General features: G+C 41.0%; 1 protein-coding gene across 2 annotated transcripts; it reads right to left on the reverse strand.

The window, feature by feature from the left end:
* Positions 1 to 1419: 1419 nt before the first annotated feature.
* Positions 1420 to 13933, reverse strand: ajm1 (apical junction component 1 homolog). 2 transcript variants are annotated; one of them, XM_058064766.2, is made up of 2 exons: positions 13826 to 13933; positions 1420 to 6786 (listed from the first exon to the last, which is right to left on the reverse strand). In XM_058064766.2, the coding sequence occupies exon 2, from the start codon at positions 6730 to 6732 to the stop codon at positions 3517 to 3519; it is 3216 nt and encodes a 1071-aa protein (XP_057920749.2). In that variant the 5' UTR covers positions 6733 to 6786; positions 13826 to 13933; the 3' UTR covers positions 1420 to 3516. The 2 variants fall into 2 exon arrangements, with proteins under 2 accessions (XP_057920749.2, XP_057920750.2); XM_058064767.2 differs by having other exon boundaries at positions 13736 to 13871.

Consider the following 13933-nt stretch of genomic DNA (forward strand, 5'->3'; position numbering starts at 1 on the left):
ATCAGAAAGCTGCGTTTCTTCGTGAGATCGCAGTGCATGCCCAGATCAGCCAATGATTGACTGGTGTTCAGCAGTCGGGGGTGGAGACAGAGCAGTCTGCCTGCCCCTCACGAGTCCCTTGCTTTGTAAACATCCTACCTTTCACCTCAACTGGGTTTCATATGCCGTTTCCAACTATCAGTAATAGCGGAGTTTAACCGGGAGATTATTCTGTTGGGCTGCATTTAGTTGGTATTTACTTCTGGGGTTGGGCGTTCTCCTGTTGGCTCTGTTAGCATTAGCTCGCTAACGTTAATGCTGTTGACAGTGTAAAGTTCACATTGGCTTTAAACGGTTAGGTAAGTAAGACTTGGGAACTTGTGTAGAATTGTATGCACTTCTGGGTGGTATTTGGTACCTTTAAGTTAGTGAGGGGGTCAAGTGGGGGGGGGTCATGTTCACAATAATATTTTAGTAGTTTTTGACTGATTGTGTTTGTGTTTTTTTACTCACTGGTAGTCCCGCAAAACACATTACACATTTCTGATGCTGTAGAAAACCGTTAAAATGCTAAACCTGCTTACCATTGAGCGATGTCTCGAAGTAACCTCTTTCCTTGAGAAACTTCCGACTGTCCAGTATCCGGATCGGATTCAGGATCCAACACATATGGCTGTATGTTCAAAGCCGACATTTTAAAAAGATAAATCTAATTATCAACTCCTGTGCCGTTTATTAACTCTTCAGCAAAGTGGGCGTACCTGGAGGCGGGGCGTGGGTGGAATACATTAAAATGCACCATTTTCGTGGGAATCACAAAATCCAAAGAAACACAGATGAATAGGCGCAGATTCCGGATGAACTAAAAAGCTTTTTGTGCTGGTTATCGTGTGTAGGAGTCTGAAAAATGAGCATAATAGGTCCCGTTTAAGGCACTTTGCATCGGCTACTTTCAAATGTGAGACATTTGTGAGACAAGGCACATTTGTCCCAAAGGTAAAATAAGACGCCCCAAAAAAATAAAAAGTACAGCAATATTCATTCATTCAACAAATAATGGTAAAATTATTCATCAAGGTAATAAAAGCTCAATTAACAAAGTTTGTCAGAAAATTGTTTAGTTTTTTTGTCTTTATTTAAAGGGTAAAATCATTCTGTAAAAGTTGAGTTGAAGTGTTTTCAGCTTGGATTTGAACATTCCCTAAGTTGAGGATTGTCGCAAAATCTGGCAGAATCAAACTGATGCACTATGCTCAGATATGACGTAACACGCAGATCCAGACATTCTTCAGTTTTAAAAATGGAGGCCAGCAATCGGCACTGGACTAAGAAAAGTTAGTTTTTGATTCAAACTAAATTTCAAGACTGGACAGACGAAAAACTGACAATACGGAGTTATTCCAACAAGTGAAAGAATAACTCGGGGAAGCCGGTATCACGTGATGTTGATGTTTACGTTTTACTGGGCATGCCCCATTGACTATTCTGGTTGATTTTCATGGCGCATGTAGACAAGAGATTGGAATATTCCTTTCCATGGATACCATTGTTTCCCGAAAGGTCATTCGGAAAGAGAAAAACTGGTCATGTAAAAACGTGGCTACTGTGGAGTGTCTGTGGTGTAAAGACTGGCAGAGCAATGTAATATTGGTCCGTATGGCAACACCTACCTTGTTCCTCCGATAGACTTATTGATGCACGTGTGAGGTCGTGGTGACATTTTGTAACATTTTGGTTAGTGGTGTGCCACAAGATTTTTCCAATGTAAAAAACGTGCCGTGGCTCAAAAAAGGTTGAAAATCACTGCTCTATACAACCTCTTTACTCCCGACCACACTTCAATGGATGAGTAGAAGAAATGCAGTACAATGGTATCAGGAATAATTTATTATAAACTACTATCTATGAAGGTATATGTTTCACAGTAAGTATTTTTTTAAAGGTCAGGTCATCAATCGTATATTAGCATAGTTACTATAGAGTTAACAAAACAGCCTTATTAGTAGTAAGACAGCAAAAAAATGTATGAAGTTGGCTACATGGCTACAATACTTTGATTTGGTCCAAAAAAAGAAACATGCAACAAAGCAGTGATAATAATGTCAAATGAAAAAGACATGGAAATCACACAGTAAACAAACTGCAAAGCCCTAAAAACACTGACTTAAATTCATATCCATGATGGAACATCTATGTCACTTTGTTCTAATGACAAGTATTTGTGCTGCTTTTTCATACTGCGAGGTGTAAGAAATTGCATCAAGTCCTGTGGATGAAGTATGGAGTCACTGTCTCACTGGCCAAAGTGTTTCATACTACACCAATTAAGATGTCAATATTAATTAGAAAGGCAGCTTTCAGTCCACTACCACTTCAGTCACTCAAAACTAAACCATTACTATCTCCGTTACACCATATGATTATATATTTACATAATAGAATATCATATGATATTATGTATTAAAATATCAGCAGATTGAAAATGCGTTTGCATTTTACGCTTTTGACTTTATGTTGACTTGCTTACACAAAATCAATTCTTTCAGGAAGTTTCGATGAATGAAATCACTGTATAATCTATTACTGTAAGTTATACTGTAATACAATGGAACCTCGGTTAGCATATTTTGGGATTCATGTAAAAAAAATTCTGGTTAGCGTGCAATATGGTGTCATCATGTTATTGATATACTGTCTTCTTAATGTACGTATATTACGTATATCACAAAACGTCCTCATTAGCACCTTGCAAATACATGGAAACAGAAACTGGAAGTCGCCCGTCTATGATGTCATGAACTGTAGTGACACAGTTACTAAGTCTGTACGACACGGCACCACCTTCTTGTTTTGCCATGAGTTATTCCTTGAATTCAACAGTGTTTGTCACCTTCTTTATCAAAATGCTTGCGGCTTTCTTCTGCTCCGTTTTGGGTTATTTTGCAGCCGTGATCAAAAGAAAAGCAGAGACCTACGGTGAGAAGCATGACTGAATTCAAGAAATTACTCACGGCAAAACAAGAAGGTGGTGTCCGTGTTGATCTGGCTGCCACATTGCGTCTTTGTAAACAATAACGTCTTCAGTTAAGGTAGCAATAGCGAACTGGAGCTGTAAATATATATATATATGAATATTGTAAATATAGTATGTTTTCTGAAAGGAATGAACGATGCTTGCCAAGGTTCCACTGTATAATGAAGCACCACAAGCGTGGCCATTTAGTCATACAGCTGCTTTGCATAGACTTTCTTTTGCTGTTAAGAAAAGAATCATGAATATTTTCTTCATAAAACCTCAAAGATGAGGTCATCCGCCATGAAGAAAACACGTTGTAACAGTAAGCGGCCAATATTTAGATAAATCACTATTAATTGTCGGATTAAAAACTATGTACTATGTTTAAAAAAATGTACTGTACAAAATTTCTGGTAAAAAATTATACTGACAAGCCAAAAATAAATGTACATAATAAACGGTGTGTGTCTGCGTGCTCCATGCGCATATACTGTATATATCCAGTGGATGTAAATATGCATCTAAATGATGTCATCAAGGAGATGCGGTGTCCCCACCCAGTCCAAAGTCCTCGGCTCAGACGCAGCCATAATCATGCACATGAACTGTTTACCTGTCCTCTTATCAATTGGATAAATAGTGGTGGGGGTGAATCTTAGGTTATTTTCCACAAACTCACAGAGCTGCTGATACACGTGAGGGTACTCATGGCGTAGGAACACCCCCCGAATCCTTAACTCTCGTTGTATATTGATAAAACAGATCTCCCTGGCTTTCCTGCCTTCTTCCCCAGCTTTGTCAATATCTGCAGTTCCCGGCGGTGGAGTTAAGATCAGAGTTTCCATCTCGGCTTCTTTCTTGTAGATCTTTCTGTCAGGACTAAAAGAAGCCAGAGCAACCTTTGCATATTTTCGGACCGCTGGAGCTTGGTTCCTTGGGGATGGCCCATCAGGCAACTGCTCACCGACAGCGATGGACACATTCAAGATAAAACATTCATTTGGGTCATATTCTTTTCCAGCTTCTTGCAGCTCCTTACAGTACTCGCCGAGGTTGTCCTGGAAACTTTCAAGCTCCCGGAGTGACAAGTATGTCGGTGACATGGGGAGACTATCCAGGCCAGACTGCAAGAAGTTACTGGAAGACATCGTGTTTGGGAAACCAAGGAAGAGAACTCCTCTACCTCGAGAAAGGTAACCGACTTTGGCAAGACGGGAAAAGGCTTTGTGGACTTCAATGGCCTCCCGACAGTGTTTGATGATATGTCGACATGAGCTGCCAATTCTACCGTACACGCAGCTTTCTTTATGAATGTCCCAGTCTTCCCTTCGGCAGTTGCGAGAGCAGTAGTACGTGTAGCAGCTGTGGCAGGATTTAAAGTAAAGGCAGGCATTGAACAATGTTTCAGTTCTCCGGCATTTATTGTTGGAACACATCATCGTGTCATCCTCATCTGGGCTCTGATCCGGGGAGCACTCATCCGCACTCTTCATTGCATCGCTTGCGCCATCCATAGTTTGAAAAGAATCCGGATTTAGTCTTACTGATGTTGGCTGCTTGTCAAGGGGAGGTGGTCCTTCTGCGGCGGCCATTGAACTCTTCCTGGACAGAGACACTGCCTCTTCCTCGTCGATTAACTTCTTGAGCTGATCTAATATGTCCTCACTCGCCCTTCTGCTGGGGGGTTTGTAGTCGGTAACAAGATCCGCCAGCAGCTCGTCGAGTTGTTCGAGGCTTTGCTGAAGAGAGCCGCTGTCATGTGGCTTGTCTTTGGTCGAGCCGTTCATGTCACGCTGACACAGTTCTGGACCTTCACTGCCTCTCGAGTCCAGAATGTCCCAACTGGCAGACCGTCCCTCGGTGGTCTTAAGATTCCCCGTCCGAAAGTCGTTATCAGTGATTGTGATCTCAGGTGTGACTAACCACTGTTTGCTAGCCGTGTTCTTTGACGTCTGCGGGGGGCTTTGGTCAATCAAGGAGTTGTCAGACATGGATAAGGCTGCATAACGTCTGGGTGAAGTGGAGAGATTGACCACCACCGGCTGGGGTTTGTCGTCTGAGGCTCCCGGAGGTTTCCTTGGAGCGAGATCATCATAGCTCTGACGCCGTTGAACCGAAGGAGGTTGTTCCCTCTCTGTATGGGAGTTCAGGATATCATCTAACGATCTTGAGTAGGATTTTGAATCTGTGCCGATTCTTTGAGGTTCAGCAGAATACCAGGGCATCAGTAAGGTTTCCTGTTTGACTCTCGTTGGAGTGACTTGGGTCACGTACGATACGGGGGTGGAAGAAAACCCGGGGGCATATGACACATACCCATCATCCGATTGTGCTTGAACAACTCGAGCATTTTTTTGGCTGTCTGCGTAATATGCCCGTGCCGGGATATGGTGCTGCGGCGGCATGGCATGTATGTCACTTGAATAATAAAACCTTGGAGGAGCCGTCTGAATTTGATAAGACCTTGGATCATCCCCATAAAAAATTCTTGCTGGTGGCGGTTGTATGATATATGGGCCCGGATCATTTGCTGTATAGGACTTAGGATACCCTACCTGTACTGTGTATGGATAGTGCTCCATTTCAGTATAATAAGGTCTCGTACCTCTTTTGTCATGTACATATTGCACTTTGGAGGTTTGTCCTGGCGTGTAACGGTCATAAAAATAAGAACTTGGCTGAGGTGGAACAGTGGTGACATATCTCCCAGGGTCATCTTCATAAAAGAATTGGCTTGGCATGTTTGGACTGGAATGAGCTCTGTTTTCCCTTTGATAACCAGATGAAAGCGGAACTTCAAAAGGAACTTCCACTTGATGTATGTACTTATTTGGCAGACTGCAGGAATATTGAGAAGTTTGCCGACTCTCTCTACCCAATGAGTCAGTGGGAGTTGGAGTTCGAGAATAGGAAAAATGGCGGGGAACGGTCAGGCTCCGACTGCCTCCATTGTGGTGCCTTTGCCAGGGTATGTCTATTGAAGAGGTGGGCTTTTTCTGTCCAGGGTGATGTAGCGCTGAATTATTTGGTTTAATGTCTACCCGACATCTAACATGATGACTGGTTACTGGTTTATCCAGCAACGCCTCCTCATAATTCTCAGCAGGATAATGAGCCCAATGCCTGTTGTTGTCACTCATTTGAGGCTGAAGTCGAACAGGATGGACTTCGTGTACGTGGGTTCTATTTGCTGCATAGGATGACTCTTTACTCAGTGATACTTCAGGTCTCCAGTGAGATTCTCCAGAAGTCCATCTGGACTCTCTTGCCTTTTTTCCTGAGGATACGGACTCGATTGACACAGGAGTGAGACTGGTTTGGACCCGGGGGGCACTTTTTGACCGTGTCCTTCGCTTTTGGACATGGACAGCCGGCTCATTGTTCGTGTCTGCATCCACATGTTGAGATGGTAGCCTGTGGCTGAAAATGTCTGGAGCAGAAAAGCGGTACCTCTGCTGGTGGCCCAGGGCATTCCAAACGATATCTGGGCTAGCGCCATGCCTATCAGTCCTCTTGTATGGGGAATGCATTGAATAGTTGTGATATTTTGGCAATGATTTATATTCAAAAGTACGGCAGTGCCGCTTATTGTCCTTGCTCTTCTTGTCTTCCAGTGTGCTGCAATTGAAAGAATTACATTCTTCTTGCAAGGATGTGGAGAGTGGAGAAATGGGGCTCGCTTTTATGTCTCGATGCACACTTGATACCAGGATGTCAGGCGGTCCTGTAAGTGTCATCTTAGAAGGACTCCTTCAGTTTTCTCCATTAAGCTCAATGGTTGAAGATCTTGCCTGGAAGATACATCAAAAAGTGACAATGTAATTAACAATGCAGTAACTCACGAGCAAGACATTTTCAGTGTATTTTTTAGGATGAAATGTAGTAAGGATATTCCTGAAAAAGTGTTTGAAAGACCAAATTACTGCAAATTGTCTCCATATGTATGGAAGCATACATTGTTCCCTTGCTACAGCGTATGAACGTGCATTGTGGTCTGCGTCCTTGTGGTGTATTAGAGTGATCTATCAGTGCTCTGTTGTATGTGTCTGTTATTGTACTTACTACTGCTACCGCTAGAGGGTGTTGTATACTCTAATCTTCAGCCTATGGAGGCTGATGAGTAGGAGTAAAATACTACTACAGGAGGAATATGTTTTAACATTGATACAAAAACGGTCATAGGAATGAAATATGGGTGACTCACTTCATAATTTGTTGTGTCCAACCGTGTAGGTTTGATCATTAAAATTAAAACTAAATTTGAGAATGTTAAACCAGAAAGAAATATGAGAAAATGTTAAAGTCTGAGAAAAGTGTATAAAGTAGGTGAGGTTTTACAGCCTTAAAGGGGACCTATTATGCTCATTTTTTGGCCCTTTGTTGTGAGTTGTGGACTCCGATAGAGCAGCTCCACACAATAACCAGCATACTTTCTAGATCTTCCAGATTCTGCATCTATTCCAGCTGTATTTCCAAAACAGTGTGACTGGTCACACTCTGTGATTGGTCTCACTCAGCTTGTAGAGCTATCTGCTTGTACAGCTTGTACCCTGCCCATATAAGGAAGTCACCAGCTGACTGTGAAGTCACTGTGAGTCAGTGTTAGAAAAAAATCTCTGAAACTGAATGTTTTGAGCCATCCCAAACTTACTTCAGGGCTCACTTCCAAATGTGCAAACCTCATAATCTGAAACTTTGGCATCGTGTAACACGAGAATACAACATTCTAACTACATTTGTAGGTCAGAAAAGTGGGAAAAGCATAATAGGTCGCCTTTAAAACACCGTATTTTCTGGACTGTAAGTCACTCCAGAGTATAAATCGCACAAGGCCAAAAGTGCATAATTAGGTGGAAAAAAACATACATAAGTCGCACTGGAGTACAAGTAACATTTTTTGTGGGTAATTAATTTTACAAACTACTTGACCAAAACCGACATTACATCCTCTTGAAAGGCAAGTTTCTAACAATAAAAGAATAGAGAACAGGCTGAATAGGTGTAAGATATGCTAACACAATGGTTATGTAACATAAACACTTTTTTCATTTATAAGTCGCTCTGGAGTATAAGTCACAGGAACAGCCAACCTATGGAAAAAGTGTGACTTATAGTCCGGAAAATACGGTAATTGTAAAAATATATACAGTAGTTGGCTACTAGAGAGCATTCATTTTGAGACAATTACTATGAAAAAATATGCAGAATCTTATCTGGCGCAGGCATCACAGCTCGGAGACCTGAGTTCAATTCCACCTTCGGATATCTCTGTGTGGAGTTTGCATGTTCTCCCCGTGCATGTGTGGGTTTTCTCCGGGTACTCCGGTTTCCTCCCACATTCCAAAAACATGCTAGGTTAATTGGTGACTCCAAATTGTCCATAGGTATGAATGTGAGTGTGAATGGTTGTTTGTCTATATGTGCCCTGTGATTGGCTGGCAACCAGTCCAGGGTGTACCCCGCCTCTCGTCCGAAGACAGCTGGGATAGGCTCCAGCACCCCCGCGACCCTCGTGAGGAGAAGCGGTAGAAAATGACTGAATGAATGTTTCTTGTCTGCAAAACGGTTGCAGCATTTCTTGAAAGCTAGCTTTTCAATAGGGGTATCGGCATGATGCTTCATTTTTGTTGACTGCTTGTATTTAATTACTGAATAAATACAAGACGCAAGAAACACTTCATGTATTTCACTTTTAGTACACACCTCTACTCGCTAATTATAGCAACCATGCCACTACATTGTCAACCCAGATCTCTTCTATATAAGAGGTCTGTTATGAAGTGTAATGTAATGTAACAAGAGTAAATAGAATCCCTCCGTGATTTAGAGTGCAGTCAGGTCTGAACATTTATGTGTTTTGATCTGGCAAATCTTAAATAACTTTGATTAAATGCACAATTAGTACACCTGCTTGGACATCAAGATGGCGGCAGCTGTTCAACTCCGCTGGGAACACACACTTATGCACAGGATACAGGGCAATGACATCGGAATATCATTTGGAAGTAGATGAGTGTGGGCGTCTGATATTTAGACGATGGAAGATCAGGGGGTTGACCTGACTAAGGCAACATAATGGATGTACAGAACAGCTACAAATACCTGGGGATTCCACAAGCAAACGGCAACCATGAGGAGGCAGCTCTGGGGGCTTCCACAGCCAAATACCCACAGAAGGTGAGGCAGATCCGTCAGTCAGCTGAATGGCAAGAATAAGAGCCAGACAATTAACACCTATGCCCTGCCGGTAATCAGATACTGATTACTGGCATCAGACCCTGGCCACTGGAAGCGATGTAAGCCACTCCTTACAATGCATGAAGGGTTCATCCTCAGGCTAAACAGAAATCCAAAAGAGCGAGTCTGAGGATCACAGGCACTGTCGAGGAAGAAACAACTAGCCTCCAAGAATACATCGAGAAGATGAAGATGGCCCCCAAGGATGACCTGCTAAGCCCAGTAAGAGGAGCAGCCTGATGGGCTGTCATGGAAAGACAAACCCCTCCATGGAATGTACCACCGACAAACCGACAAATGTTGTCCAATGTTGTTTACAGCCACCTTGACAAGCTAATTGCTGACGCTCTATCCATTAGCTTCACAACACATATGTGTTTATTCCACCATGTTACATATATATTGGTATTAGAAATTGACACTTGGACAATATCGGCATATCAGTCATCTGCAAAAGAGCCAATATCAGACATCCATATTCAATGCTATACGATTAATTCAATACAGAGCAAAATGAATTCCAGACCAAAAATCAGGCCACACTCTCTCTTGTTCTATGGTATTATTATATCTAACTTATTGTGTGGATACATGGAGATATAACTATAAAGTTACACTTCACTCACCATGCTACAAAAAAGCTCAGTAAGGATATTATTCCTAAAATCTAAATTATTAAAACAAGCTGGTCTGATAAACTTTCAAACAGCTGAAATTCTGCGTAAAGCAAACAATAATCTGCTACCCAAAAATGTAATACAATTCTTCTCAGCAGGTGGTGAGAAATATCACCTTGGGGAAAAATGATATATCTTTTAATATGACCGAACAATGCTAAGACCTTTTAGCATATCAAGTCTCAGCATTTTGGACACAACTTAAACTATAACCATAACCATTAATGGTGTGCCTCAGGGTACGATTCTACGACCCAGGGACAATGTGTGATGCTGCTTGGGGCTGCCAAGGACTGACAAACAGTGGTGCTAAGCAAAGCCCCCCCCCCTCCCCCAATGAATGTTTGCCTGGGTCCTCAACAGACTCTAAAATCGCCTTTGACCTCGGGCGAGAGGCGGGGTATCACAGCCAATCACAGGGCCCATATAAACAAACAACCATTCACACTCATGTTGCGTTTAAATACTGGATCTTGCATGAAGTCCACAGACTAGAGCTGTCCTACCTAGTCTTACTAGTGTTTGTCCCACCTAGAGCATGAACTGAAAGTCTGCTCGGATGAGAGGCTATTAACAGGTCTATGGCCTATTAATAGTAAAAAAATATGCATATTTAAGAAAATGTTGGGCGGCACGGCGGTCGAGTGGTTAGCGCGCAGACCTCACAGCTAGGAGACCAGGGTTCAATTCCACCCATGGCCATCTCTGTGTGGAGTTTGCATGTTCTCCCCGTGCATGCGTGGGTTTTCTCCGGGTACTCCGGTTTCCTCCCACATTCCAAAAACATGCTAGGTTAATTGGCGACTCCAAATTGTCCATAGGTATGAATGTGAGTGTGAATGGTTGTTTGTCTATATGTGCCCTGTGATTGATGTTGAAAATGTCCATTATGGCTACTGTAAATATAAGGTCTTCAGAAGACTCATTTAAAGACGTCGTGATGACGTGTAGTATTCTATACCGGTCACTAGATGTCAGTAACATTACTGTAATGTTCGGTGAGCAGAACAAGCACCAGAATAATATGGAGGACCAAAGCTGCCAAAATAATAAATAAATAAATAAATAAAAGTGGAAATAAAAACAAAAATGAAAAAAAAAATCTAAAAATTAAATACAAAAAAATAAATATAAATGGAAATAAAAACAAATTATTATTTTTTTTAATTTTTGAATCTTGTTTTTTATTTTTGTATTTATTTTTGCTTTTATTTATTTATTTATTTATGTATTTATTTATTATTTTGGCAGTTTTGGTCCTCATAGAAATGCAGAAGGAAAAACTATTCCAATGAGGGGGCGGTCCTAAGTGTGTCTTGGGTTGAACTGTTCACCTATTGGTTGATCGACATGTGAGTGCGAAAATCGACTAGGTATGCCTGCAAACGGCCACAGCAAGAGGAAGTATACAGGGAGAAAAGTATACATTTACCGGGACAATAATGGCGGGGTCCACCAGGAAGTCGGTGTCTGAGCTTCTCAGGGACGCTGCCAATCGTTTGGATGATTTGGAACGTGGTAAGTATGAAACAGCTGATGTGTTACGCTTTTACTTAATTCCAGTTCAGGTGTGTTGACTCTTTCTTTACTTTCTGCTTTCACAAGCTTCAACTTTGGACGAATCGGACGAGAGTGGTGTGGTGACTTCCTCTTGCTGTGGCTGTTTGCAGGCATACCAATCAAAAAATTAAATACAAACAAATAAATATAAATGGAAATAAAAACAAAAATAAAAAAATATATACATAAATAAATAAATAAATAAAAGCAAAAATAAATACAAAAATAAAAAACAAGATTCAAAAATTAAAAAAAAAATATTTTTGTTTTTATTTCCATTTATATTTATTTTTTTGTATTTATTTTTTTCTTTTTTTAATTTTTGTTTTTATTTCCACTTTTATTTATTTATTATTTTGGCGGTTTTGGTCCTCCATAGAATAACAGCCTGTTATTGCAGGTTTTAATTATCTCACTACAGCACAATCCCTACTCAGGCCACGGTAAAATGTACATATGAACCCCCCCCGGCATTAATTCCCCCCCCCCACACACACACACTGAAACACATTTACGGCAACACACACTTGTCTCATTTATGTCTTAAATTTCTTATTTACTCTTATTATGTCTACCTAATTGGGTAATACAGGTGTAAATGTGACTATAGGGGTGTTATTCATGTCTAGAGGGTTCTAATGAAAGGTTCTAAATGGAAGTATATTCCATTTATAAACAGAAATCCTACTTTGAGGAAATTCACTTCTCACAGAACCAATTAACCGTGGTAAACCAGATATTAATGGATAGATTTTAGGCCATAGGAATAGGAATAGGAATAGGAATAGGAATAGGAATAGGAATAGGCATAGGAATAGGAATAGGCATAGGAATGAAAGTATATAGAAGGTTGTTGAGCACTCCTATAGCAAGACCTTTGATTCCACTGATGTTGCTCCTTCAGTGGAGATATAAGCATTTCCTTCAGGTCAGTGAGCATCGAAAGCACTATTTTTTTTGTTGCATTGTGAGTATTTTCTTAGGCAACTATGCACCATTGACATTGAACACCAAAAATGGCACAGCTACCCGAACTAACACACTCCGTTTAGTTTCATATTAATAGATCTTATCTTATTTTAAAATATACTTAGTTCTGTAACGTCAATGTATACATACTGTATATACGTACGTATATATTAGTGCTATATTAGTCCTATTTTCTGGTCCTAGTCCTATTTTTCCAAACATTCCCATCAACACTGTTAATTCCTGTTATGTATTGTAATACTTGTCCTGAAGACTCTCAGGTACCTTGTAGGCACATTACGTCATAATATTTTCTATTAAAGGCGTGCATTGTTTGCACACACTCTCAATGCACATATCAAGTTTGTCATTTTGTTTTTGAACATAACCTAGTATTTAGAAATGTTGTTTATATTTGTTGGACGGGCACCTTCAAACATCTGCAAGTTGCCTCCAAGGATGAACGCCTGAGTTCCATTATTGCGCTAGGAAGCATGGGTGTAACAAGAAAGCCTGTCCCTGACTTTAAGTGTAATTATGAGTTCATTGATTATTTTTTTTGGCTGCAAAGTCCTTTTTCTTAAAATGACACTGCTCTATATTTGATTTTCGGCAAAAGTAACATGCTTTGACATATGCTAATGTAGCATCTGTTGCATGGTGCACTGCACCCAAAAAGGATGTTTTTTTGTGCTTACACATTTTTGATACGTGCACATATTAACATAGATCAACACAAGAGTGTAGTATATATTGCACATTTTGGATATTTTTGCGTATCAACATTGATTCATACAAGTGTGGAGCATCTACGGTATCGATCACCAATAACTGACAGCCCACTATCCGATGACCTGTACGAACATGCCGTTTAATAAAATGGATTTTTTTCTTTTCTGCACACCCATTTCAAACGTCAACTTACAAAGCTGTTCGATGTCATTTCGTCATTGCTTGAGGCGAGAATCCCGAATAGGATGATGTCATGTGTCAACGGATGGAACGAACCGCAATACAGCATGAGAGCATCCTCCGAGCGCACCGCATCCACACATAAGAGCAGCTTTTAAAGCATCCGAAGCTAATATTTATTCAGATTTTACACGAAAAATAAAATCAGAACGCATTGTGCACTGCATGTGCACGATGCCGTGTGGATATCGTAAGAAGAGACATGAACAGGAGCGTCATTTGTGTATATATACTGCGCACTTCCGCTGAATAGGTGAATGCATTCTACACACATCGATGCCAGAGGATGGCAACATGAGTCAGATAGTCAACCTTAGTACCTTACCACATCAATCCGGAGACCCGGGATGAGTGCATCCATTTTTTGATACGCAGCGGTGACGAAATCCCACATCAGCCAAAGCGCACAGCCTACCTTATTGGTTAGACGTTTAGTTTCCCCCCTCTCTTGCTTGACAAGGTTAGAGAGTTGTCCCGAGGATTGATGCGCAACCTCGCTGCACCATCCGGATCTATCTTGCCG

This window comes from Doryrhamphus excisus, linkage group LG10 (assembly GCF_037039965.1).
Source record: "Doryrhamphus excisus strain RoL-2023G ecotype Guam linkage group LG10, RoL_Dexc_Guam_v1.1, whole genome shotgun sequence".
Taxonomy (NCBI): domain Eukaryota; kingdom Metazoa; phylum Chordata; class Actinopteri; order Syngnathiformes; family Syngnathidae; genus Doryrhamphus; species Doryrhamphus excisus.

Coding starts and splice junctions, on each gene's coding strand:
- ajm1 (XM_058064766.2), bottom strand. CDS start 6,732: ATGACACTTACAGGACCGCCTGACATCCTGGTATCAAGTGTGCATCGA.